The following is a 24693-nucleotide window of genomic DNA, read 5'->3' as shown; positions in this document are numbered from 1 at the left end:
GTATTTTAATTGTCGCGAGTTTCAGAATGTGGTAAAATGGATGTAAATTAAATGAAAAGTTCAATTGCTCAAGAGCTACCGTATTGGTTGCTTTAGGAGGCATTACCGGTACGAATAATAATGCAACTAAACGTGAACGATGCTGACCCGATTGTGCTATCAGGTGAAGACATTTACTGAAAGCAAACAGCAAGTTAAAAGGCGTATAAACTTGTGGTAACAAATACTTTGCGCATAGTATAAGCATTATTCTTGTTTCAATTGGAGTTGGCTCTCTGTACTAGGTCACTGTCAAAAATAAACTGCGGAAACTTCAATGTGTGTGCAATTGAATGCAGACAGAACACGAACTGATGAGAGGGGGCGGTACCTTACGTTAAAGTCGGTCACATAGTTGACCTGCTTTTCTCAGCAACTCCGAATGACGAATCGGGCTTCTTTGCATTGACTCCTACTGTGAAATAAATAAGCAACAGCTAGAAAACAAAACCTACTACACCGAGACAGCCTATAGACAGAGAATGAGAGCGTTGTGACGGTAGAACAGGTCCGACTATAATTAGACTTTGAGAAGATAATGGTCAGAGAAAATGTTTCCGGAGTCACTAGTCCAAGTTAGTCGAGGGTCACAGGAAGATCGTTCCATCAGAGACTCCGAACCGCTCAGCTATCTCAGTTTACTTCGCCCGTCTTTGTTTTTGAAGCCGGAAACCCAAAAGGTTAGAAAATATATACACGTATTGTACTTCGTCGTTGGTGGTTTCCACCTATTCAGAATTAATTAATTTTAGTATTAGATGTAAGTGTTGTATTACTGGATTTAGTAGGATGGACTGAATGCTAGCATGTCTAATTCTTACGGATACAATGTGCTTCTTATAACAAAAGCGCAAAAAATCCCATAGCACTTCTCGACTAGGCAATGCATTAAAAAAGATTTGGCCGCCTGACTGAAAAATCATGTACCAATAAACAGTACGATCAGTACCAGCAAAAAGCCTTGTCAGCTTCGTCTAAATGTCCAATAAAAGAAGTGCTGGATTAGCAGTGTGAATAGATGAATAAGGATCGAACGCTGGCAGTGAAAACCTTGTGTGCTTTGCTGTAACTTTGCGGCAAGACAGTGAACGCTAAAAATAGATTGGGAAGAAGGCTGGTACTGTTTGCATTCCTGACCGATTGTGTATACGCTCTGGTGTCTCCACCAACAAAGCTAAAAGAGGTGCAGGTCTGTTTTTAAACATAGCTTGTTAGATGTCTGATGGTGTTTTTGATTGACACCCCCTACAAGGCACGGTTGACTAGTTGACATGCTTGACATTACTTGTACCGGAAACATCCAGTTGTTATTGCAAGCCAGCTAAATTTGGTTTGATTACTTAGTAAAAGATTAGACAATGTCGGAAAAACCTACCGTAAGAGTTGGCTCCAACTGGAAACGACCCCCGACGAAGGTCTATGACTACAACTATGACGTCGGTCAACAATACTACCAACCAATGATCAGACATTTGGACAAAAAGAGCGCGGGCGTATCATCTGACATGCCTGGACCTAAAACGTTTGCGGAAAGATTAGTAGAAGACCCTCTTTATGGCAGATCCAAGCCAGTCAATTACAGGTAAATGTGAAGTTACCTTAAAACTTCTGGAGGATATCCATATAATTTGAAATCTTTTGATTGATCTTTTTTGATTTCTATGTAGGGCTTCCGACTATTCCCCATCCGTCCCTCGTCGTGGAGGAGATGATGGCTCGTCCGCCAGGAAACCATCGGGAGATCCGTTTAAAGACTATTCTGGCGATGATGGTGAAGGTAACTAATACTGGATGATGGCAAGGGGAACAGATGTTGCTCACGTTTGTGCTTTGCTAAACTGACACTCTAGACGATTTTCTAGGACGCCATCGTTCACGTCTGAATTTGCCTTCGGTGTCTGATCAAATACTGGAAAGTGCGGGTATGAAAACGAGGGATAGCTTCTTTGATGATGCCTTGGCAGAGATTAAAAGCAAACGTCGACCAATCGCCACCGACGTTGACGATCTCACCAAAGATTCATTCTTTTCAAAAGTAATAATTTTCAAACCTTAATCACCTCCATCAATATAGTGTGCTAAAATTCCATGCGAGGCACCTTAAATGCACGAATAAAAGTAGATAATTCCATGAGGCTTTTTGTCGCATATAAATGTACAACTTATACACTTACCGATTTTTTTATATTTGTTTAGGATATGGCTGAGCGCAGTTCAAGCATTCAAGATTCGCTCACCAAACGCCGCAATATGCTGCGAGATTTAGACGAAGAGCTTGAGAAAATCGACAGCGGGCTTGAGAAGTACGCTTCAAATCGTGCCAGAGGTTCAGCTCTAGAAGATTTGGCATTGACCTCTTCAATGAATTCGCAACTTTCGTCTTCCTCTTCATCGTCAGTAAATGTCAAGAAACGTAGTGTAAGAACCACCATGACTACAGAAACAAGCAGCTATTAGAAACGATTAATATAATGTGAAGGAAGAACAAAAAACCAACTGAGTGGATGATATCAGCGACGAAAGACTTGGTTTTTTCCCTTCATAGAAAGACCTTTTGTAAGACGTTTATGGGCGTGAAATGGCATGAAGAGCACGTATCCTTTCAAAGGAAAGCGCATCACATTTGCTACGTCACCAATGAATTCGCAGTATTTACCGTACCCTGACGCTATGTTTATATCCACCCGATGTAGCTACGTAGAACCTAAAATTGGCAGTTACCATAAACAGACTCCACCAAACAAGTCAAAGTTGCAGATATACTTGCGAATAGAAAAATTGTTGCAGCACTCCGCACAGATCATATCGTGTAATGTAAGTATCGTAGAAACACGCGGTTTTCTTGGATGTCTGTAGTCTGCTACTCTATTAAGAATGTGATGGTTAGGTGTGGCAGACCATGCTTGAATCGGCTAGAGTCGAAGGGGAGCAATCTTCTACCAAACTAAAATAAAGAATGGTTTTTTATGATGCTCTGTTTCTCTCTTGTTCAGTTAACTTTCTATACCCATAACACCCATGTGTCCTCCATTTGTAAAAGCTTTATGTGTTTTGAAATATACAGCCCAATCAGGAATCTTCATCTTGAATAGAAATCATTGTTTCCTGCATTGCTGTTGATTGGCTTCAGCATTAAATTATTCCTCGATGCCAAGTGAATCAAACCATTTTAACTTTAAGGTTACTTACCATGTTATGGTGATTGCTACTGCAGTCGAAGAAATGTTCTACATTACCTTTGGTTCCAAAAACATTGGGATATGTAACCATGTTGTAGTACATACATCCAAATGGGAGTTCTCTACCGAAGATTTGAGAAACAACAAATTATGAATACCCTCCTGTGGTACAGCAAACTATATGATATTACCTATTTGTTAATGAACATTAAAATGTATAAGATTTCTTTCATTCTCACTACAAAATAGATTCCACCTGTTCATACCTTCCACCTGTTCATGTCATATTCAACTAACAGGAAATAAAGAAAGAAATTTTGCTGTGCAGGGAATAGCTTCCTTGTTTTTTTTTCTTGGAATTACGGAAGAATTCTTCGAAGAATGCTGCGAGGCCTTGGGTCAAGACATTTGTTGATCGAACTGCGCTTAGAGTTCAAATGTTATGACACTAGCCTTTCATCGCATGTTACGTGTATCGGATGTGTACTAAGGTATCGGAGAACGAGGTGGATCCAATCCGGCGAAACTATAATTTCAGTTTCAAGTACAAGTTCCCAACTGGGCCTGGTCACCGTCCATCTCCAAATCCGTAACGGTCAGTAACTGTTTTGGCCTGAGACTTGGGACTCCTTTCGTTCAACGCCGAAGCAAAGGCAAAAGTATGTTGAAGATCCGAGCAGACGACGACAGCCTATTTGTTTTTGTATTGAAGAAAGGAATTGCTGAATGGAGCATAAAGGCCAGCATCGGCCATAAGGACTGCCCTTGGGATATTTTCAATCAGAAGGTTGGCGCTAGGAGGGGTACGATGCTAAATAAATCGAAAAAGCCAACCGAAGCCAAAAATCACTTGAAAGATAGACTATAGGTGAACACTATTGGCTCGCTGACAAAGAATACTGGAGAAGGAATCCATTTTGGAAAGAAAGTGAAACCATATAGAAAGATGGAAGACCTCCCCTTGTTGTTGGAACACCATCCAGTAGTCACAAGTTGGGTGGTTTAGAGGGAGGTATGATAAAAAAAACCAAGAACTCCTGAGTGAGGCCAACACAGCCGGGGAAAATAGCATGAGCCCATATTTGTTGCTTGAGCCGTAGCACTGTGGTTTATTTCTCTTGCTGGTGAGGGTGAGTGTTTGATAAGGGACGAGAAGGCAGTCGTTGTTCTACCACTAGACTCTAAAGAAGGTGCTTGCCGGGCTCCTACGGGTGCTACACGACCGGATTATTGCATAATTACTAACGAGCTTCCTTGAAAAGGTCCGTGCTCATTTTTCATTTCTCTTTTGCTTCTTTTCCCCCTATGCATTTCTATCTCGAAAGAAACTCGACCAGAATGTTTACTTTACTGCTTCCTTCCACAAGGATTTTTTCCCCCATAGTCTCGTTTTGAATTTGAGATTTCAATGTTTGTTCGATCAGAAGGGCTGGTTTAAAGAAAAGCAAGGTAGTTGTTAGAAAGGAGAGAAAAATCCAACGGCTAATGACAACCTCATCGCAATTGGCATTTTGTGGTATAGAAAAGGATGTCGTACGAGATGCCTGATCTGGAAGGTGGTGACACTTTCGTTCCTCTAGAGGAAGGCGATGCCTCGACGGTTGCGCAGGAAGTTAACGCTGCAGAAGCTGGTGCAGTTCCTCCCGCGGAAATTCAGCCCAATATCCCCGTTGAAGTTGAAAAACGTAAAAAGCGGGTATCTTTACACTGGAAGAGACCAAAATCCCATCTCTACGAATACAATTACGGTGCGTAAATCATTGTTACCCCAATAGCACTAGTTTTTTGTGCAAAATGAATATGATTTGGCTACATAATTATTGTGTTTTTTTTTTTAGACTACGGCTCGAATTATTACAAGGTAAGAACAAAACATTCTCAAATGTAACGAGTTCACTGCCGCTTCTAGTGCTACAATACCGTAGCTAGTAGGCCTACCCCGAATACCTTGATATACCAATTCACTACCAGTTCCTAACGATGTCATACTTACCATTTGTTGTTGTGTAGGGAATGATCGACTATTTGGATGAGCGAAGTGGCGGCTACAAGCCAGCACCTCCGAAGGCGCTTTCGTGGGCTGAACGGGCTCTGAAGACTTATTCGGAGAAACGTGAAGCTGCCGCCCGTAACAAGGACAAAGATCAAGACGCACAACTGCTTCACAGCATCCGAAGCACTGTCAATACCTATACAGTTCATGCTAGGAATTACACTCGTAAAGTGACCGCCAGTCTAACTTATTAAAGAAAGAAAAAGATTTATTAAGACGCAGGCTGATAGTCAACGGCGAATCATTATTCTTATTCTGAATACTCTACTCGTCGGACCCTCCTTGTTCTATAATTTATCTCTACTGTTTCTCCCAGTGTTTCTACTGCTTGTTTCTTTCCTTTCCCCTTGATAGTCAACCATGTGTACCTTCTGTTCACATTCAACAACGACAAAACAATACCTTGACTTTGTGAACGTGTATCGCTATTGGCAAATCAAACAGAAATTGATAGTTTGACTACCCGTTTCTGGATTATTCATTTCAATTTTAACTTTAAAACTTTGTTATGGCATCTTTATTGCAGTTCAGTGCAATAGGTGGTATTGATAGACGTGCGGGAAATTTCCTAGCCTAGTATCAAGTGCATGTTGTTGGAAGGAGACCATACAACTGACCCATTCTTCCAGTCACGGGTAACAGGGAAGTCTTATCGACGATCTCAATGTGTATTTTTGTCCGAAATTTGCGGCCATGCCAAAACACTTGCCCTATGCGTCTGCAAGTCCAAATCATGCCAAGGAACAAGGGACCTGGCGCAAATGCCGAAGCGATGGTTTTTTGGTACACGAAAGCAAAAAGACGTTTTTTTCGGCGTATAATTAACGCTGTTACAAAAATTCCTACCTAGACTCAACACAGAGTCACTAATCAATTCGCCTGTCTTTAACCTATGAAACATTTACTCGTAGTGTACTGTACTTTTCTCGTACGATTTGATCCTTCAAAAGGATAACAAAATACATAAAAGTTAAAGCGCACGATGAATCTAACTTTTCATTTCCTTTGAATTGCAATTCAGGTCAACGTAACATATAAAGCGTTGTTTTAGACGTTGTAGGGCAGTGTCCTAGTTGCATATTCGTCAAAAAGCTTTAGAAAAATAAGTATGTACGTCTCCTACGTTTTATTGGGATTTGGCCCATCTGGCAAGTAACTTGGAGACGCTGCAGCTAATGCGCTATTTCGACATCTGTTATGTCCTTGGTACAAAAATGACCATCACGTTGAAACAATAGGAATGTCGCTCGTTGCTTTTTGTTTAGCTTAGGTGTTATAAAAAAGCCGAGTTACGATGTAAACGAAAAATGTAGTCGCATGGCTTGCAAATCACAGAAATCTCTTGTACGATTTGATCGAAATCATAACGTTTTCTGACAAGCATCAACTCAACTTTCGTTTACAATTATGTGCACGATACAGGGTCATATTGTAGAACATAATTTACAGCGAATTAATTGTTATTCTAATTGTTCCACTACTGTGGAATAATTAGAATTTGAGTATCCTAGGTTTGTACGACTTCCTTTAATTATTAATTATTTTGAAAGTAAAAAAAAAACAAAAAACTAGTCTTACTTACTAAGAGATCCGCTAACTAGAACGGAGCATGACAAACAAAACAGTTGTCGTATGTTGGGTACTTTATCAACGTACGCTTGTAGCGCCAAGGATTCCAAACATTAGCGTGCGGTGTAGCTAAAGTAAAAAGGCTTCCAAGAATCTTCTAAAAATGAACACTAGTTTTTTGCTACATTAGATGTCTATGTCTTTCAACGAAACCAAATAAGACCATTGGATTCTGAAATATTTACTCCCTGGATTTTATTATTAAAACCCAAAGAAATCTTTTATAGTTAAGAAACGCACAAATGAGCTATCAAAATGATCTCCCTTCCTTATCATATCATCATGGATTGTAATTGAACCAACCTCGCATGAGTGTCTCCCGGCATTCGGTAAGGAATCATTCCAATGAAAGTAGTTAAAGCACGAGCCTGTTTCCTAATCTGGTCCATAAACTATTAGAGGAAAAACGATTAGTATAGTTATGAGAATTGTGGCCTGTTCCATTTACCTCGTCAGTATCTCCATCATCCCTTCGAGATTGAACGAAACCACGAGGTGCCCTAAAAAAGATAACAAGTTAAATATATCGAAAATCAAAGATATTGGGATCACTACATACTTGGATTGGTTATATTTTTTGTAAAGAATATTCATTGTTGCTAACAACACATCTGGAATATTTCGCCGGATGTCATCACTCAAGTTTCGGAAATTTGACACCCGGGATTCCACTTCATCGGGAGAGAGAGGGATAAGTCGAAGTTTGGCAATTGTCTGCAACGCACGAAAAAAATCACAAAAAAAAATGCAAAATAGGAAACTATGATTTGGCTACTTACTTCGAATGCTTCGTGGTACTTCTCTTCATGATACAGCGAAAAAAAGATTCCGAGATCAAGAAGAAGAAAGAAAGTTGCTGCTATATTAGGTAACAGGGACCCAGATGCTTTCAATCGTTGGGCGAACGCTATGGCCTTATTCTGCACCCTCCAACTTTCCGATTCAATAGCAGCTGGCTGTGAGATAGTGCCACTTAGTAGCCGACAAAGAAGTTCAATTACTTTTGCACCGTCTTTGGCTAGCTCGTAAAGATGTACAGCATCTTCATGCAAGCCCTTAGCCTCTGAATCTCTGGCTACGAGTTCAATGATCTTTTGCGTATCAACCTGTTTTGGAAGAAGGCCGAGTATCTTTAGTTTCTATAAACTGATTTAAATTACACGATATCTAGGCATGCAAAGTTATGAAAAGTAGTTTACCTGTGTCCCTTTGAAATGGTTCAAAAACCCTTGGGTACGTGATCCGTCTGGCTCTAGGCGACCGAGTAGCAAATCAAAGTTACGGGATTCGAGGACGAGTTCACTGACGCAAGCGGTGAAAAGAGAATCTCCTTTGGAGGCTTTAATTCCTCTGCACAATCATGTAAAACCGAATAGGTAAGCAAAACTAAATTTGAAGCTATTTTGAATAATTTTACCTTAAAAAGTAGAAATAGTGGAGGGCCTCCTTAGGGTCGGTTGCTTCAAATTTGCGAGTATACAGCATAACAAGACGTGCAATATTCAATCGCCTCATAGAAGGTTTATCTGAATTTTCCTTTGAAACTAATATTGAAATAGTTTAGCAGTGTAGTTTTAAATCTCACGTTATTGGGAACTTACGAAGCGGCGATTGAACATTGCTGGGCAAAGCCAAAAACTGACTCTCAAACAACGCAAGGGCGACATGAACTGCGTGGCAACGAAGTCGTTCGATGCGGGCGAAAAAATCAATAGCAGCCTCGAATTGACCGGTAAGGAAAAGAACTTCAAAGTAGAGGAAAGGTTCCTGGTATGCCTTGAAATGTCGTTCACCTAATAGATAAAACAAATTTACGATAATATTCAGGAATGCTAATAGACGGGCCGATTACCGTATTCCTCCAAAACAAGTGACTGAAATTGAGAATAAGTCACACGCTCATGAGAAGAGTCGTGCCCAGCAAGCTCATCTTCTTTTAACTGGCAAAGCTTGATCCACAAGTAATCGTCCGTCGATTGGGCTACTTCAGTGTGATCATCATTGACATCACAGGCAGCCACGACACAATACGACGCGCTGAAATAGAAGTAATGTACATAAAAGACGGTTTCCATAAAAAAATATACATATATTTACATATATTTAAAAAAATTGCTCCTACCGTTTATAGGGATCTGTTGATGTGCGAATCATTTTCTTGTACATTAATTTAGCATTGGTTTCCATGCTAGGGCTCAGGTTGCGATCACCACTATGGATTAATTCTTCTAGAAGTCTTGTAAACTCTGACACCACAGCTCTATAGTCATGTTGAAGAAAGTAAAGCCATTAGCCAAAGCCATTTTTTCTGTCTGATTATATGAAAACTACCCTGCTTGTTTAGACGCCTGTAAAGCGGCATTTATGTCTCCACAGCGCAAACAATAAAATATTAGTGGCCAAACAGGCTCTCCATCCACGAAACCATCTTCTAATCCAGTTGTGCGCGAAATTTGACGGGCAGAAACAAAGCTCCGTACAAGAGGTAAAGTACCGGGAATTCCGCCAAGTTTGGCAGCTCCCAGATTACTATATACAATTTGCCGGATATAGGATTTGTACCTGATAAAGTTACATTTGTCAAGTTAGGCAGGGTTGGTTTGTTATTAAAACTGATTTTTTTATTACCGATCTTCAAGATAGCGACGACCTTGGTTCATGAAAGCTCGTTGCATAAGAGCACTTCCGCGCGATTTTAAGATATTATCTCCGCTAACCTTTACCGGCACATCAACCATCATTCGTACCATGTCCCATATGTCAGATATATTCTAAAGAATCCAAAGACATTATGATTAATTTATGTTTGATTTACTAAAGCTGTGGCTGTGTTACTTGATCATTGAAAGCTTGAGCAGTTTGAGCGAACTTTTCTGCTAAGCTAGGTTTGATACCCCCCTTCAATGTTTGATCGTTGTATTCCATTACTGCTTTGACATAAGCCATCTCTTGATGGTCCAAAACACTTCTTGAGGAAATGGGAAGCATCCCTCCTGAAGTCATCTATTTTAAGGTACATTAATGAAATTAATTAGAATTTAAGCTACTCAAATGGAAAAGTACCTCAGCAATTGGAAGAGAAATATCCAGCAATTCATCACCAGACTCAGTTAAGGCACTAAGGATCTGCTGCTTTTCTCTTTCCCATTCACTTTTAACTGAATCCCAATACATTTGCTGGGCATGGTTGAAACTCTGAGCAAATTATAAGTAGCAATTAGTTTGTCCTTTAATTTCTTTTTCTGTAAAAAATGATGTACCATTCGTCGAGTCTCTTCGATTACAGCTAATATAGCATTTTCACGTTCATTTTTTAAAAAACCTTTAATATCTGTTTCTCGGATTGGTTCTAGTGGTTCAAAATTTGAAATTGTACTCAAAACATCCAACTTGTGTGCTACTCGGGGAAGATCTAATCCAACGGAGCCCAGCAATGCAGCCCTGTGAATGGTGTTAATTTAGCAAAAGGCTAAACCATTTCATAATTTGATGTCATTACCCTTGATTTTCTTGGCCTCCACTTTGTGATGTTCTTATCCATAGTTGATTACTAGCCTCCATAATTTGCCGCAAATTGCGTTCAACTCTAGGTAGTTCACCCAGACTTCCATCGTCAAGTTGAGATGCGAGCTGTTCAGCTGCTTGCACCAAGGAGGAGAGCTCTTCATCGTCCATTTTCTTATTCTAACAAATGCAATTTTTGCTATTAAAAAGACGTCCAAAACCGGGAAAGAAGGGTACTGATTGATGGAAGGGAAAAGAAGAGACGTTTAGTATTGGACTTCAAATACGAGTAGACCAAGCAGACAAACTGTTCTCTTTCAAAATGTCATGCGGCCGGCGTTGCCGATTGTGCTAGCGAACACTGGCGCCGTTGCCGTAGCAACTTCTTCACAATTCGTAAAACAAAAACACTCGTTATCAACATGTCCTTGTTTAAATCGCGAGATTGGTGGAATACAAAATGCGGAATCGACGAAACTTTCGGTGCTTTCCATATGTGTATTGCCAGTTACGAGAATGCAGTTGATGGTACAGCAAGACAGTTCATAATCGTAGGCAGTTTGCAGGGCTATCTACGACTTTATGATCCAAAACCTCCAACATCGCCAGAGACTTCATGTTTGTCAGGTTTGCAACTAGAAACGCAACTAGCTTTACCGGTATTGGCTGTCCTTTCAGGACGCTTTAACAAGTAAAATGAGACGTCTCCTTCTTGCAGCATGAAAGACTGACGCTTTCATTTTGTATTTATTACAGTACTGAGGGGTTGCACGTCGCAGTGCTACATCCGATGCACTTGCGAATCCTTCGCATTGTCATTAACGAAAACACCGAACTGAATTCCCACTGTACTGTGGATTTTATGTACGAGCATCGGCTACCTTTACATGCATACGCACTACTTGCGGGGCCATCAAACGTGGTACATTTTACTATCACTATTTTGCATTTTAATCACTTCAATTGTCCATAATTAAAATTTGGTTAGCTCTGTGTGCAATCCTTGACGGAAGGAATTTTAATGTTTTTTGAGAACGAAAGGGTTGGTGTAAGTTGCAAGTTACCCACTCTTCATCTTCTTCCGTCGCCTATATGTTACGTGTCGTCAACAGAAAGTTTCATTGTTACCGATTCGTCGTGGAATCTTCAGAGCTACAGGTGGCTAATCTTGGAATTTGCAAAGTGTTAAAGGCTAGATTTAGCCTTACAAAAGTTTACTTTTTAGTTACCAATCCTTAGCAAACTCGACGATAGAACAGCAATCATCTAGGACACCAGGCACGTCAAATAAACTTCTTTTTGATTGGGAATTCGAACTTAGTGAACCGGCGATAGATGTTCAGAATCTCGGTTCCTACATCGTGATTTTAGGTGAAAGGCATCTCTATTGCTTGAAGGATAGCGACGGAACGATTTTATGGGTCAGGAAATTGGACTATCACCCGATGTGTTTCACTCTATTGACCCCGCGTTCGTATTGTCTACACCATCTTCTGAAGTTCCCTCGGTGTAATCTTTTTCCTTTTTAGCGGACTACGTGGATGATGTAGTGATTTTAATATGCACGGATGCAAGTACTTTATTTGTCTATAAAGACAACATCGTGGAATGGAATTGCAAGTTGCCCACAACCCCATTAGTTATTAAAATAGCAACTTTTCAGGTACAATCAAAGGATTGAATCTTTTTAACTTCTTTTTTTCTTTACCTTTTCTTCTAATTGTGCTTTTAGTTCATAAAAGGGTTGATAGTTACTCTTACTGATCTCGGCCAAGTGAACGTCGTGTACATGGGAACACAGCAAGTTGAATACAGCTTTCTTCAAGCACCGCAGCGATCTATTAACTATGGACGTGGGATGAAGGAACTCCAACAACTGAAAAAGTCCCTTCATGCAGGGGAATTGAAAGAGTGTATATTAATATTAAAGCGTTTCTAACAAGATGTAACCCTTTAACAGCCTACTGTTACATTCCAGTAAATCCGAAAGAAAAAGATATAGAACTCGATCTGAAGCTCGATGCCCAAACGTGCTCCGAGTACTTGGAGACACAGCGGTTAGCTAAGGCAATCAAAGGAAATCTAATAATTACCATACCAAAAAATCAAAATGCTAACATACGAGTGTTTTTTACTTGCGATCCGTTAATTGTTGCTACACCTTCTGAAACTTGCCTTCAGCTCGACGGTAATTAAAAGATTGACAGCATCAATATTTAGTTTCACTATTTTTTTACTTACAATGGAAGGCAAAGGACAAGCTGTGTTACCGATGATGTTCCATGTTGCTCCTTCTAAATTCGGAATGGTTGCTTCGCTACGTGTAGAAGTTACGGTCGTCACTGCTTTGGTTGGAGCTTTGTCGGTGACTAAACAGTTCATCTTACCACTGCAACTTGTTATGCAGTCCTCGGTGCCAGTCCGTGAAGCCCGAGTTAAGGTAACGTTATCAGCAAACCAACCAGCTGCCAGTTTGGCTCAGTTATTTCAAGGTATACACTTCTATACAAATCCAATATTATTCATAAGTAAATTATATTGTAATTAAAGATTTTGCAGTCGACGAATCTGCATCTAACCTCATTGCTTTAAAACACTTCAATGGCCCGGTGGTTTCTATTTTGGTGTCGAAAACTACAAATAAGTACAGGTTGCAATCAGATAGTTTGGCTGCATTAGCCCTACTAGTCGATGAATTGCAAAGTCGTTTACGTCTTTACTATTCGGCATCGACAAATCTACAAGTGAGTTTAGATTCTCCCTTGCCCGTGCAGGAAACCTGGAGTCAGATTGAAACGCACCACTCAAACTACGTTGAATTGAAAAAGGAAACGGTATACATATATTAACAATAATAAAGTTGGGAAGTTAACCGACCAATATTGATGCTTCAGATTAAACTTGGACAAGCAACCCGTCAATTTCAGATCATTCAGCGGGTATTCCACAACAAAATTCTTACTACCAAAACAGCTGGACTCACAGAAGGCAGTTTTGCTGCCGTACGATTAGCCCATGAACGCGTAACGCTTTCTATCCAACAAGTCGAGCATTTTGAAGAGGTATCACTTAACTAGACACATTTCTTACAAATCACACAAAAACAAGATTGGATTGGCTTTACCTGATGACAGGACTTCAAGACTGCCACACACATGCTGCAAGGTTCTTTGAAATGTTTGCTGGCTTTACTCAAAGTAGAGAAAAGCAGCAGCGATAAACAAAGAAGTGTCAGTTTGCTCGAAAAGGCTCTGCTTCCTGTTGAACAACTGGATTTTGATCAAGTAAATATGGAGTTAGATATGTACAGTTAGTTTTCTATTCTTGCCAACGAATGAATTTGATTGTTTTCAGTCGTGGCAGCAAATTGTAGACAGTAAACTGAACTACGTCGTCAGACAAAGGTTCCTTCCAGCAGCGCCAACAACAGCTGTTTCAAGTTCAGGCAAAGAATTCAATTTAAACAACTTAAAAAAAGTATTTTTGCAAGCTCTAGATAACTTAACAAAAGACTCTCAGTCGTGAATAGCACAAGTCCAATACAGTTGTACTGATTTACTGTGCACCATTTCTTCTTCGGAGTTTCGACGTTGTCAACAATTTCTTTTTCTTTTTTTTTAAATGTCTGCAATCATTTATTGGCATTTTTTTTCTCAATTCATTTCAAATCCAATGAAATACCAGTTATCACAAATATGCTTGGCTGCTAGGTTTAAAGTGGGACAGACTTGACGACCAAGACTTCGTACTCGTTGTGGGAGATTTCCTCACCGCCATAGGAACACAGACAAATTCCACGTGATGGATGTACCTTAATAGACGATTCAGCATCACGGTATTACATCAGTTATAAATAGTAAGTTTAAATTACCAATCCAATGGAAGTGGCTCCTTCATGCATGACTCTTCCAATATAAACGGGTTCCTTATCCGTACAGAATCCCCCTTGAAGAGCACCAAATGGAATATGTCCATCACCAGCGGCAACCCAGATGAGTTCACAGCATTTGTTGCGAACTAAAACCTATGTGGGACATAATTGATGTTGACTTGTTTCACTATCGAACGTATGAAAGATACCTGAAACTTTGATGATCCACACTCTTGACCGTCGTGAGCCGCATAACAACAACTATGCGAGGGGACTATTTTACCAGGTAAAAGAGTCCCATCTTTCTTGAGTCGACCGACATAGATCTTTTCTCCTGACGAGTCTACACCGCCAATAACAGCCCTCATTGGCACTTTTCCATCTTTCATGTCTAACCAAACTGCTGGTCGACGGTAGAATGGCTTCTTACCTCCTGGAATGAGTAGGATATTAAAAATCAGCATGGAATTAAAGAATTAAGTAGGTTATGTTTTGCATACTCTGTCGGATTTTTTCGGCATCCTCTTCTTCCGAAGACGACGAAGAGGAAGACGAAGATTGCTCCTCTGAAATGGAAAATGAATCGTAAAGAAGAGAAACATAATTTTCACAAAGTTGACGTACCGTCGTCAAAGATCCAAGAACCAGCTGATCCCCATCCGGTGGAGAAAGCGAAATGAGTCACTTTGAATGGCTCTTCAGTATTTTCCCAACTGAGGAAAGGCTCTTCGTCTCCCTCTCTTCCAACTTGAAAAAGGTTATTTCTGAAGCGAATCCAGAAACGTCGATACTCTTCGCAGCAAACAATATCAGGCGTAGGTTCTTCGGCCTTGTCGGGTCGGCTTTGATTCAGACGAATAGCCGATTTTTGGTTGGTCCATCCGCCAATAAAAATTTCGACCATGGGTGAAGTAATTTCCTCGCTGCTGAGCAATGCAATGTGAGCATCATTTTTACATTTAACGTCAAACGTAAGCGTGTCACGCCCTTGACCCTTTCCTTTGATTGGCCTGATCAAGTATTGCTTGTCATCATCGGTGAATATTTCTTGAAAAAAAGGAGAAATTTCATATTGATCGATTTACAAAAATCAATAACTTTACTGGGGTTTTTACAATATATAAAATAAATGAAACAGTGTTATTACCAGTCATTGCACGATGGTTGACGCCCAACAAAATATGGAACAGCAACGGTGAACACGCAGAAATAGAAGGCTGCACCTTCCAATGGAACTTTCTCACCCGTAATAATAATAGAACCCAAATCGCTGCTCCGACGAGAAAAACGACTTGCTACACGTTGCCACACTGCAACTTACGAGCGGCTGGATCTCGAAATAAAGCCTTTTCTTTTAATTTCCAGCTGCGATTTAATCCAACGGCAAACAAAGGACACAGAAGATAAAGTAAAGTAGAGTAAGGTCGTGTATATTACAAAAATTAGATGAATGAATGTTTTTCAATTTAAATTGCAATTACAGCACCTGAACTGAAGAATGAAAATACATGGCCCTAAAAAACATGGTCAAGCCACTTCAAATGCTCTCTGCAAATCAACGACAATGAATCCTTCTATCTTGGCCATGACTATATCATAAACGCTATCATTTGATCTCTGTAATATTTGAAGAAAAAGGAAGGAGGCATCGCTAAGATTTGATACACCTAAGGCTCGCGTGTTTGTACTATATCCCCATTCTCGATGGTAATAAGCCTCTGTAAAATTTCAATCTCCATAATTTAGTTGTTTAAGGAATTTGGACGAAGAAATCCAATATGTCACGGGCAGGCCTTGATGTTCTTTTATACGCCTTCTAATTGCAACTGACGTCTATGAAAAGTAGTTCACTGATTGTGTTTTGTGCCAGGCTGTTCAAAGTAAAAAAGAAATCAGGTAAGTATGGCACAAGGTTAAAATGAAAGAGAAAACGGACAACAAAACTATTACCTGTATTTGAATTCTTTTGGTTCCTGATAAGAAAGTGAGAGGTTCATTTTCGTCGTCACTCACTTTCGCATCACCATAATCTTTTCTCCTATAGCTGGTCATCTCAGTGCCACTATACAATTCAAGGTAAAATACTTTTAAAGTCTATTTCATTTTAAACCTGAATGTAAGAGTAAGAAATACGTACTCTTGGAATGTAGATTTGCTGTGGTTGACGTGAAGCCATGCGCCTGATCTTGCCACTTCGTCACTAATATTGACTTTCGAGCTGTTTTTAGGCAATGCCGAATAACTTTGTCCTTTGCCATTAACAACCGATTTGGATCCAGACTTTAGAGAAAAGCAAGATATTTGTAAATATATTTAATGTTTAACGTTTACTATAACTCAGTACTTACTTCCACTTGCGGTGGTTTCTTACTCCTGCGGAATGGTGGGATAACCGAGTCCAAAACGTGCAACTCTTCTCTGGTAAAGACATAGTCCAAGGCTTTTCGGATAAAGATCATAATCACCAACTAAAAACGAATAGAAACCGTTGAGTTATGACGCTGTACAGAATACGTTCGCAGATAAATACAACTTGCCATCAGTGGGAAAGAAATGGAAATCGTTTCATTGGTCTTGACAACCCACAGAACGGCGAAGCAAACCAACTGGATGGCCGTGTACATGTGAACTCGCTTCAATGGCACTTTCCTCAGGTAGTTGAAGTCTGGTTGGTACTTGGCAGGCATAAAAATGATGCGCAGGCGATCGAAAAAGTGCATCTCTGATAATGGAGCCGTTCCCATGTAGAGAAAGACGCCGTACAGGACGGGCATTGGAATGAATTTAAGGATTGGTGTCATGAATACGGACAAACCAACCAGTAAAAAGATAACCAAATGCGTGACACGTTGCTCTCTGAAAACATTCATCGTTTAAAAATAAATTGATTGCGTTGTGCAAAAAATAAATAAATAGGTAAATATTTGCTTACCGAACACCAAGGAAGACGGGCTTTTCGCCGGGGGCAGCTGTTTCTGATTCTTGTTTCAATGAGTTGACGTGGTTAATGCAAATAACGGTACCGGCGACGTGCCATGGGAGACCCATCAGGCCCATCAGAGCCGTTAGAATGGCCAAAACGAACAAGTCCAAATGATAGCCGCATCCTTTCTGTAGTCACAAAAAGTAACTTTGAAATCCCCTTACTAATAGAAGCCATTTGAATTGTGAAATCGCAGTGTCATGGAACCATGCGCTACGTGACAAAAAAAAAACTTTCACGAAATATCACCTTCAATTTGTTTTCCTTGCGGTTGACGATGACAGCCGTAATTTGCTGGTCGAGGAAGAGTAGAATGGTGGCAAGGGCAGCTGGAAGCATGGCACCCGGAATAATCCACCAAGGATTGTCCGGATGGATAGGGTTGACAATCCAGCCACGTCCCGGCCAAGTGGGTTTGAAATCACTGGGGACCTGATTAATCATGATGGTCATCGAAGGCTATTTCAAAGAACTCAATAAAATGATATTTTATTACAAAGAGTTTGGGAGTTTGAACGCCAGCGTAGAAGTCCAAGCCAGTCATCGAGCAGATGGAGATAAAAACGGCGAAATCACTAATCAATGAGCGTACCTATTTTTTCATAAATAAAAAATGGGTTTTTTAAAAAGTAAGATAGGAAAAAATGTCACTTTGGGGACGTGCTGACGTACTTTGTAAGGAAAGTAGAGTGTGTGTTTCATTCCCTTTAAGGTGACGCAGACGCTGTAGGTGAAAACGGACAAGAGGACGGACATCAAGAAAACGTTGGGATACCATGGTTTTGGGAAACAATCTTCGCCCATCAGAGTGCCATTCCATATCTTCAACAGAAGATTAGTTAGTATTATATTCAATAAATGTGATCATACTTCAAGGAAAGCTCTTGAAAATACCTCTGCGCAACTGTTAGTTAGCAATCCCGTCCAATTGTAAGGACCCATTTCACCTAAGGCATCTTGGGCCAATGACAAAGTCTCATTGCTCGGATAACAATAGCAATCCGTGGCATTCAGCTTGGGTGCAGGAGGGAAAAGTGGATAGTCTATTCCAATGTTTATGATTTTCTCGAACGCCTACGTAGTTTAAAATATCCCGTTAAAAATGAACGTTGAACGCCAAGCACGAACCGATTACCTTGTACACGTAGATGGATGCGATAAGGAGTGCAAAGTTCTCCTCAGTAAAACGTGTGATGTAGGCCACCCAAGCGGAGATTTCAAAGGCACAAAGGGTGATCATAAAGACACCCATCCAGACACCCACCCATAAGCGGAGTGAAAGGTAATCGTAGCCGTTTTTACTTCAAGAGATAATCGCAAGATATGGTTAAGGTTAGAAAAGAAAATTCCTCCATTGTCAGGGGAAAAATGGAATGTTACCTGCAGAAACTGTAGAGAATACCTTCGAAAACCAGGACAGGGCCAGTGGCATTCAACAGGGCGAGGGGCTGTCCGGCAAACAGGGAATAGATTCTGGAATTTAAACGCGAGGGTAAATAAATACATTTTTTTCCTCCCACCAGAAAGATGGATAGAATTATAAATAGTGAAAGTAAAAAAAAAATGTTCATTTACATTCCACAAATGCATCCAGCGCAGAGAGATTCAAGCGCCGCCAGTCGGTTCTCAGTGGCATCTCCCAGCAGTCCACCAAAGGTGATAATCGGTGACAAGGAAGCAAAGTACAAGAAGGTGATTGATGCAATACTCTGGACGGCGAACGCATCGGTAAAATCCGACTTGTAACTAATGTCACGAACACATCATTATTATTTAAACCGCGTAACGTTTACATAAGATTGCCTACAATGGAAGTTTGCGCTTCACGTCGTCGATCAAGCCACCAAAGAAACGTCCGGTACGGACGAGGCCTTGGCTTTCCAAAATTTTGAGCTCCTCCAAAGCAGGGTCTTCCTTCTCTTCTGGTGGCTTATCGGGATTCTTTCGCGGCTCTTGAGAAGGTACATTGGTCGGGGGTTCGATACGAATAGACGGATCCCATTCACCGGGCGGCAGAATGGTGACAGCATCCATAAATTCATCAATGCCAGCCAAGAGATGGTCGCGATTCTTTGCGCGGTATGCAACGGCATTGAAAACTTCATCGGACATCAAGGTGGCCACAACTCGGCCTACCTCGCGATAATCCTCCAATTGTCCCTGAAAAGAAAAGAACGTGTCATATTCTCACTTTGTTGACTTAACTTATTTCCCAAGATTGTGAAATTCGTGTTATAAACTACGTCAATGGACCGAACCTATCAGAGAGCGGAGTAATCTTTTTTCAATAAATCATTTTGTGTAAAACCCAATGATCCTTGAGATACGATTTCCAAGCTAGGCAGTAACCGGATGGTACAATATCCGAACAGGGCGGTGGGTATATTTCATCAAGGTGGCGAGCCTTGAACCTTGGCTAGATAGTTAGGTTTCACTTGGCTAACCTTTTTCTTTCGTTTTTGTTTGACGTACACACAAATTTTTTTTAGCGCTACGCGACTTAGAGATTAATATCACGACTGGATTAGAGTCTACAATAAATAAAAATAACGAATTTTTTGTTATGTTTAGCCTTATCCATCACTTGTCTTATCGGCGCGTCGTGATCAACAAGCAAAAGAGTATATCGCATTCCGTGATTCAGGTCATTAAAAACTAAAAAAACTGGATTTCTCTTTTGCTGTTGATTTCAAGACGGGACTTGACCAATTATTCAAATACGTGACACCTAGTAATCTAGAACTGATACCTTGGGTCCGAGAAGCAGAAAAAAGAAACGCGAAGGTAGTCGGACTTCGGCGAAATCACCTAAAACAACGGCCTTGGACAACCGAACGAAAGCCGAAACCGGCTTGTCCAGAAAGTCAACTTCTCCCACTAGAACGTTGTTCACCTCGGCTCCAGGTGGAATCTTCTTCATGAACGGTGAATTTCCCTTCAAATAATAAAGTGATGGAATCATAAAAAATGTGTTCAACTTCCAACGCGGTGGAAGAGACCCCACTCGTCATACTAAAATATGTTTAGTTAAAAAGGTAAATGCATACTTTTGCGGCATTCGCGGTGTTTGTCATGGACGGAACGCTGGGTAAAGCTAGGCCGACTTTCGAGCGTGATTCGGTTAAATCTAGAAAACAAATGCGAATAGCCGTGTGAGTAAATACTTAACTGTTCGTTCCGCTTTTCAAAGAAAAAAATGTAGACGAACGTAAATAACAATAGCAATTCATGTACAAACGAAAAACGGATGTACTGGCCTAATCTACATTTCCTCAGGAAAGATGAGTTAGTGGTAAACCTACTTTTCGCCGAACTGTTGCGGCTTTTCTCGCTCATCAGTAGTGGGGCGGATTTTTGGACTTCGTAAAGATGTCGATGAGGACAGGCCATGACTTCCATCATCTACAAACATAAATCGATGTCAACATTTCTTTTGGCATTGATGGCGCATGTAACATACTTGGTTCTTCTGATCGGCCGTCAGTTGATGAGTAGAGCAGACTTTGTCGACAATGACCTTAACCACTTCCTCGACAGTAGTAGCCTCCGCATCCAGCATTAAAGTTCCATTTAGCAAAGCGCTACGAAATTCGAAGAGCGCGTGAAGTGACAAGGTGCCGACGAAAGGTTTAGTCCATCGGTTACCGCCGTCTTCCACGTCCTCTTCAAACTTGATCCATCTACATATCGTAAATATACATTTAGGTCATCCTGTTGAATATGCAATCATGCGAACCCATTTACCGAGCAACTTCTTTCCATTCGCCATCAGTACCATCATCGCTTTTAAACTCCTCCATTTCGGAAAAGATGGGACGTGGCTCATTTTGACCTGGTTTATCCGCATCCTCACCCAAGATAAAACGAACTCGCATACTCGGCGGCAAATCTAAAATTTAGAAAGTTTGAACTAGAAAACAGAAAGCAATTACATTGAATATGTCTTACCATGCATCGCATCCGACCTCCTGTTGCGGAGAGATCGCCTCTTAACACCAGGAGACGGGCTTAAAACTCTCACCCCTGTATCACCTAAAATGGAAATAAATAAATAAAAACAATCAATCGAAAATTTCAAGTTACTGAATAGTGATTACCTTCATTAACAAGAATGCTGGGTGGCTCTTGATTATTAGACGCCATGACGAAAACTTAACGTGGCTCTTACGTTCTTGTAAGAGGGCTTCTTTTTTCTCGTGGCAAGGTGGACGTTCCGGACGAAACTGAAGGTAAGCAGGTCGGAGACAGTCGCATTTGACCACCTCTGGCAGACAGCTTCTCCAAACATAACCTCCTCCTATATGTGCGAGGCTAGGCGTTGTATTGGGAGGAACGGGTTTGGGAAGGAGAGAGGAGGCGCGGCTTCCAAATCATAACAAACACTTGCACAAACATTTTTTTATCTAACACACACACGCATGTTGGTCGTAGTGATGATGTGAATAGGAAATTTTGTCGCCTTGTTTACTATTTGACCATATCCTAGTCTCAATACATCTAGCTGTTTTCGTTTCGACACTTATCCAAAAGAATAAAACCGCAATATAAAAGCAATGGCTTAAGGGATTTAGATATTATGGTAACACTCCATAATAAATTGTCAAAACATGACACACAGATTAAATAAGATACGGCTGATTCAGACAAGCTCAATGGCCGACAGAAAAAAAAATGCAGGGTACAAATGAAATAAGGACATTTGCGGAAAGACATCATTGGACATACTAGTGATACTAAGGACATAAGGAAAAGCTTTTAATAAACGAAGAGAGATCGGTTGAATGTAGATACTGGCTGAAACCAGCTAGAGTATGACGAAGTCTAGCAGACAGGCACATACCTATTCCACCGCCCAGGGAGCTCTTTTTCTCAACTCTCTAAGAAAAGTGTACAGTTAAAGCGATAAAATACCAAGAATGGTAGTATGCAAGGTGCCATCCCGATATTAGATAAGACGGTTCGTATCGGAAGAATCCCTACGTGATTGACGGTGACTACTAGAATGTTACCTGAACAACAAGAAAACAACCGACGTGATGTGTATTCTTTAAAGAGCTAAAAAAAATAAATCAATAATCAAAAGGGACGCTGATTGTTAATCAGTTTTCTTTACAACACATCCACTACGTCTTTTTTTATCTCGAATGCAAGGTCACATCTAGGAATAGAATTTTCATTTCAGTGTTTTTCGAAAGGTTATCTTCCAGAATGGCAGGCTGGTCATTGATTATTACCCGCATCGAAGGGCGTTCGAATTCGAGTATGCGTTAATTTGCTACTAGAAATGCAGCAGGAATCCACTCAAATGTCAACCGACTGTGTTTTCCTCGTCCTGTTTTTTCATGCCTGATTTCGTGAAACGCACCTAACCGGCCAAGAGATTTACCGAGAATTCTTCTACTTATACGATCTGCTAGTAGCACACGCTGCGACCGCATTTGATTTCAGTTTTACCCGTTTTGAACGTTTCACGGTCGCCCTCCTGTCAGACACCTTTCGCCTGCCCACGCAGCCCACGTAGCAGGTCACCTACTTCTTCTTGCTCTCATTCGGCCCATGACGCCGTTCATAAAACTGGTGTAAGCATTATTTTGTTTCCACACGATATGCGTTTTCAATACGTGGAGTTGAATCAAATCTTTCACTGGAGAAAGGACTCCGTACTTGGACATAGTGGCATGCACTGATAGAAAGCCGCTGGGCCTTTTTGGGTTCTTGTCTTCTCAGTAAGTTCACGAAAACCCGAAAAAATTAAAAGAAAGGAAAACAAAAATCTAAAAGAAAAAAAGAGGGAAAGGAAGAAAAATCCCCTTAAGGGTGGATGGTACATGATGGTACAGGCGGGCAATGGCCATCGCTATTTAGGTATGGACGCTGGGAAACCAACGATAAGACCGTGCGGGAGAAAAACAACTGTACACAGCTGACGTCAAAACTCTGATTTAACATTACACTCTAGAAAAATGCGCATTTAATAATTTGAACAAAAAGCCATCAACCGCACATTGACAGGCGCGTACTACGTGACAAGGCTGTCCGTTTTTTTTCCACTGGAAAGGCAGCGAATTTACATTTAAAACACGTCCAGCAACCACAAAAAAGAAAAAACTTTCAAAAATTTTAATTATGAAAATGGTGCGGGAGATTAGGCAGGTAAGCAGTAGCCATTATTCAATCGGGCATAAATTCCATTAAGTGAAAATTGAGGTCAGTCGCAGCTAACTAAGAGAAATCCAAAAATAAACGATTGGCGATAGTCTAGCAAAAAGAAAATGGCCGTCTAGGGCAGTAAGACATTTCAATGTCATTAAGAATCGAGAATGGGTCACGATCGTACAAGAGAAACAAAAAGGCGTGGTATCGGAAAAAACCGTTTAACATGTGTCCCTCTGAATAACCGCTATGACAAGGAAAATAGAAGAGAAAAGGCACGTAAGCCCGGTACGATTTGGGCCGCAGGTTAAGTGTCAATAAAAAAAAAGTGGCATACGTCGTAGTCCGCCTACTTGAACTAGTTGACCATGATGAGAAATAAAACTCGAAAAGCTTTCGATGAAGAATTCATAAACGCGAAAGTAACCTCCTTACTTTCCAGTGAAATAACCTACATTTCTCTATGAAAATCAGTATTTATGTCGTCGAAGCGGCGCCACTTGTTAATCAATTAATCTCTTTTTTTTGCATGTTTGGTTTCTAAATTTCTAGTTGCTTAACATGTGGTGGAATAATGTTCATAATGGTACGGTGATCGGTTTTTACTAGTTCCGTCAATATCTGATCGCAGTTGGAATAAATTCAGGTGACGCGCATCCCATGTCAATTGGCATTTTCACATCGAATTCAAATGAAAAGTCCTAAAATAATTCAGATTTTAATTCTCACGTACGTAAGCCAGGATTTTCATTTTTTGCCATTCGTTTAGCTAATGAGTTAGCCTACGTTTTTCTTTTTTTACTATTAAAAATTTTGACGATTCTCGAAACGCTAGTTATTTGTTGCTCCTACCGCTCTCACACCGGTTTGGTGGGAACAATGTCAATAATATTGTCGGGTTCTCTTTTCAGCATTTGGCAAGGGCTGGAAAATTTGAAATCAATATGCGCGGCTCTAGACGAATTTATTGCATCATTTCGTCGCACGTCGTACCCAACTGCCTTTTTGAAATTGCAACAAAACATCGGATCGAGAAAGAAAAACTGTTCGTTGCAATAGCATTTTGAAATAAGTTGGGCATTCAGGCAAACGAGTGCAAAAATGCCAATGAATCTGACTCATCGTCCATTGCTGGGGTACCATCTCATACGGCCATATAGCTTTCTGATATTTCCTCTACGGGACACGGAAGTTTAGGTTTTTCCAGTTCGGCAAAGTGACACGTGACGTAACGCTTAAGGGGCTGATGTTGCACAACGTTGCAGATTTTGAAAGAACCGAC

The 24693-nt window shown here is 40.6% G+C and overlaps 6 protein-coding genes and 1 long non-coding RNA gene across 11 annotated transcripts; 3 read left to right on the top strand and 4 right to left on the bottom strand.

Annotated features, from left to right (window-relative positions):
* Positions 1-422: 422 nt before the first annotated feature.
* On the bottom strand, positions 423-1385 carry LOC130697374 (uncharacterized). The gene is made up of 2 exons (XR_009002826.2): positions 1090-1385; positions 423-1013 (listed from the first exon to the last, which is right to left on the bottom strand). It is a non-coding gene; the product is annotated as an uncharacterized LOC130697374 (long non-coding RNA).
* LOC130697359 (uncharacterized) lies at positions 561-3118 on the top strand. Of its 3 annotated transcripts, none has more exons than XM_057520263.2 (5): positions 561-719; positions 1384-1621; positions 1707-1816; positions 1902-2074; positions 2236-3118. In XM_057520263.2, the coding sequence occupies exons 2-5, from the start codon at positions 1398-1400 to the stop codon at positions 2494-2496; spliced, it is 768 nt and encodes a 255-aa protein (XP_057376246.1). In that variant the 5' UTR covers positions 561-719; positions 1384-1397; the 3' UTR covers positions 2497-3118. The 3 variants fall into 3 exon arrangements, with proteins under 3 accessions (XP_057376246.1, XP_057376244.1, XP_057376245.1); XM_057520261.2 differs by having other exon boundaries at positions 1890-2074; XM_057520262.2 differs by having other exon boundaries at positions 604-719; positions 1390-1621; positions 1890-2074.
* Positions 3119-4315: 1197 nt separating this feature from the next.
* LOC130697369 (flightin-like) lies at positions 4316-5730 on the top strand. Its single transcript, XM_057520274.2, has 4 exons — positions 4316-4480; positions 4741-4966; positions 5057-5079; positions 5229-5730. Exons 2-4 carry the CDS (start codon positions 4747-4749, stop codon positions 5463-5465), a joined length of 480 nt encoding a protein of 159 aa, XP_057376257.1. The 5' UTR covers positions 4316-4480; positions 4741-4746; the 3' UTR covers positions 5466-5730.
* Positions 5731-7070: 1340 nt separating this feature from the next.
* LOC130697348 (nuclear pore complex protein Nup93-like) lies at positions 7071-10704 on the bottom strand. Its single transcript, XM_057520250.2, has 15 exons — positions 10400-10704; positions 10161-10341; positions 9964-10095; positions 9736-9903; positions 9529-9671; positions 9232-9462; positions 9023-9160; positions 8753-8937; positions 8502-8693; positions 8318-8444; positions 8100-8250; positions 7680-8006; positions 7460-7614; positions 7349-7400; positions 7071-7292 (listed from the first exon to the last, which is right to left on the bottom strand). Exons 1-15 carry the CDS (start codon positions 10573-10575, stop codon positions 7173-7175), a joined length of 2478 nt encoding a protein of 825 aa, XP_057376233.1. The 5' UTR covers positions 10576-10704; the 3' UTR covers positions 7071-7172.
* Positions 10705-10826: 122 nt separating this feature from the next.
* Positions 10827-13929, top strand: LOC130697349 (protein PTHB1-like). Its single transcript, XM_057520251.2, has 12 exons — positions 10827-11095; positions 11161-11326; positions 11393-11562; positions 11630-11874; positions 11934-12067; positions 12137-12317; positions 12383-12592; positions 12654-12896; positions 12955-13238; positions 13299-13466; positions 13539-13688; positions 13759-13929. The coding sequence occupies exons 1-12, from the start codon at positions 10827-10829 to the stop codon at positions 13927-13929; spliced, it is 2391 nt and encodes a 796-aa protein (XP_057376234.1).
* LOC130697356 (uncharacterized) lies at positions 11686-15569 on the bottom strand. 3 transcript variants are annotated; one of them, XM_059494595.1, is made up of 9 exons: positions 15423-15569; positions 14900-15322; positions 14776-14841; positions 14485-14708; positions 14276-14428; positions 13795-14215; positions 13529-13673; positions 12540-12869; positions 11686-12466 (listed from the first exon to the last, which is right to left on the bottom strand). In XM_059494595.1, the coding sequence occupies exons 1-6, from the start codon at positions 15427-15429 to the stop codon at positions 14117-14119; spliced, it is 972 nt and encodes a 323-aa protein (XP_059350578.1). In that variant the 5' UTR covers positions 15430-15569; the 3' UTR covers positions 11686-12466; positions 12540-12869; positions 13529-13673; positions 13795-14116. The 3 variants fall into 3 exon arrangements, with proteins under 3 accessions (XP_059350578.1, XP_059350577.1, XP_057376243.1); XM_059494594.1 differs by having other exon boundaries at positions 11686-13183; XM_057520260.2 differs by having other exon boundaries at positions 11686-12869.
* Positions 15570-15684: 115 nt separating this feature from the next.
* On the bottom strand, positions 15685-21542 carry LOC130697347 (sodium bicarbonate cotransporter 3-like). The gene is made up of 21 exons (XM_057520249.1): positions 21356-21542; positions 21207-21290; positions 21003-21147; positions 20719-20938; positions 20561-20660; positions 20306-20385; positions 20008-20193; positions 19066-19418; positions 18834-19004; positions 18639-18731; positions 18394-18559; positions 18153-18332; positions 17931-18080; positions 17755-17850; positions 17508-17690; positions 17208-17386; positions 16813-17131; positions 16624-16743; positions 16413-16555; positions 16226-16337; positions 15685-16146 (listed from the first exon to the last, which is right to left on the bottom strand). Exons 1-21 carry the CDS (start codon positions 21399-21401, stop codon positions 16123-16125), a joined length of 3150 nt encoding a protein of 1049 aa, XP_057376232.1. The 5' UTR covers positions 21402-21542; the 3' UTR covers positions 15685-16122.
* Between the last annotated feature and the right edge of the window lie 3151 nt (positions 21543-24693).

Source organism: Daphnia carinata, chromosome 3 (assembly GCF_022539665.2).
Source record: "Daphnia carinata strain CSIRO-1 chromosome 3, CSIRO_AGI_Dcar_HiC_V3, whole genome shotgun sequence".
Classification (NCBI taxonomy): Eukaryota; Metazoa; Arthropoda; class Branchiopoda; order Diplostraca; family Daphniidae; genus Daphnia; species Daphnia carinata.
This window is presented reverse-complemented; position numbering and strand designations above follow the sequence as displayed.

Excerpts from the sequence above, each read along its gene's own strand:
- LOC130697359 (XM_057520261.2), top strand. The coding sequence starts at position 1,398 with ATGTCGGAAAAACCTACCGTAAGAGTTGGCTCCAACTGGAAACGACCC. Across the intron at positions 1,622-1,706 it reads TCCAAGCCAGTCAATTACAG|GGCTTCCGACTATTCCCCAT; the intron begins GTAAATGTGAAG and ends ATTTCTATGTAG. Across the intron at positions 1,817-1,889 it reads TTCTGGCGATGATGGTGAAG|ACGATTTTCTAGGACGCCAT; the intron begins GTAACTAATACT and ends CTGACACTCTAG.
- LOC130697369 (XM_057520274.2), top strand. The coding sequence starts at position 4,747 with ATGTCGTACGAGATGCCTGATCTGGAAGGTGGTGACACTTTCGTTCCT. Across the intron at positions 4,967-5,056 it reads TCTCTACGAATACAATTACG|ACTACGGCTCGAATTATTAC; the intron begins GTGCGTAAATCA and ends TTTTTTTTTTAG. Across the intron at positions 5,080-5,228 it reads ACGGCTCGAATTATTACAAG|GGAATGATCGACTATTTGGA; the intron begins GTAAGAACAAAA and ends GTTGTTGTGTAG.
- LOC130697348 (XM_057520250.2), bottom strand. The coding sequence starts at position 10,575 with ATGGACGATGAAGAGCTCTCCTCCTTGGTGCAAGCAGCTGAACAGCTC. Across the intron at positions 9,161-9,231 it reads CAGGCGTCTAAACAAGCAGG|AGCTGTGGTGTCAGAGTTTA; the intron begins GTAGTTTTCATA and ends ACATGACTATAG. Across the intron at positions 7,293-7,348 it reads ATGATGGAGATACTGACGAG|TTTATGGACCAGATTAGGAA; the intron begins GTAAATGGAACA and ends TTCCTCTAATAG.
- LOC130697349 (XM_057520251.2), top strand. The coding sequence starts at position 10,827 with ATGTCCTTGTTTAAATCGCGAGATTGGTGGAATACAAAATGCGGAATC. Across the intron at positions 11,563-11,629 it reads TGGAATCTTCAGAGCTACAG|TTACCAATCCTTAGCAAACT; the intron begins GTGGCTAATCTT and ends TTTACTTTTTAG. Across the intron at positions 12,897-12,954 it reads TTTGGCTCAGTTATTTCAAG|ATTTTGCAGTCGACGAATCT; the intron begins GTATACACTTCT and ends TTGTAATTAAAG.
- LOC130697356 (XM_059494594.1), bottom strand. Across the intron at positions 14,709-14,775 it reads TGCCGAAAAAATCCGACAGA|GAGGTAAGAAGCCATTCTAC; the intron begins GTATGCAAAACA and ends TACTCATTCCAG. Across the intron at positions 14,216-14,275 it reads GAGCCACTTCCATTGGATTG|GTACATCCATCACGTGGAAT; the intron begins GTAATTTAAACT and ends TCGTCTATTAAG.
- LOC130697347 (XM_057520249.1), bottom strand. The coding sequence starts at position 21,401 with ATGGCGTCTAATAATCAAGAGCCACCCAGCATTCTTGTTAATGAAG. Across the intron at positions 20,939-21,002 it reads GAATGGAAAGAAGTTGCTCG|ATGGATCAAGTTTGAAGAGG; the intron begins GTAAATGGGTTC and ends TACGATATGTAG. Across the intron at positions 16,147-16,225 it reads CCAAAAGAATTCAAATACAG|CCTGGCACAAAACACAATCA; the intron begins GTAATAGTTTTG and ends TACTTTGAACAG.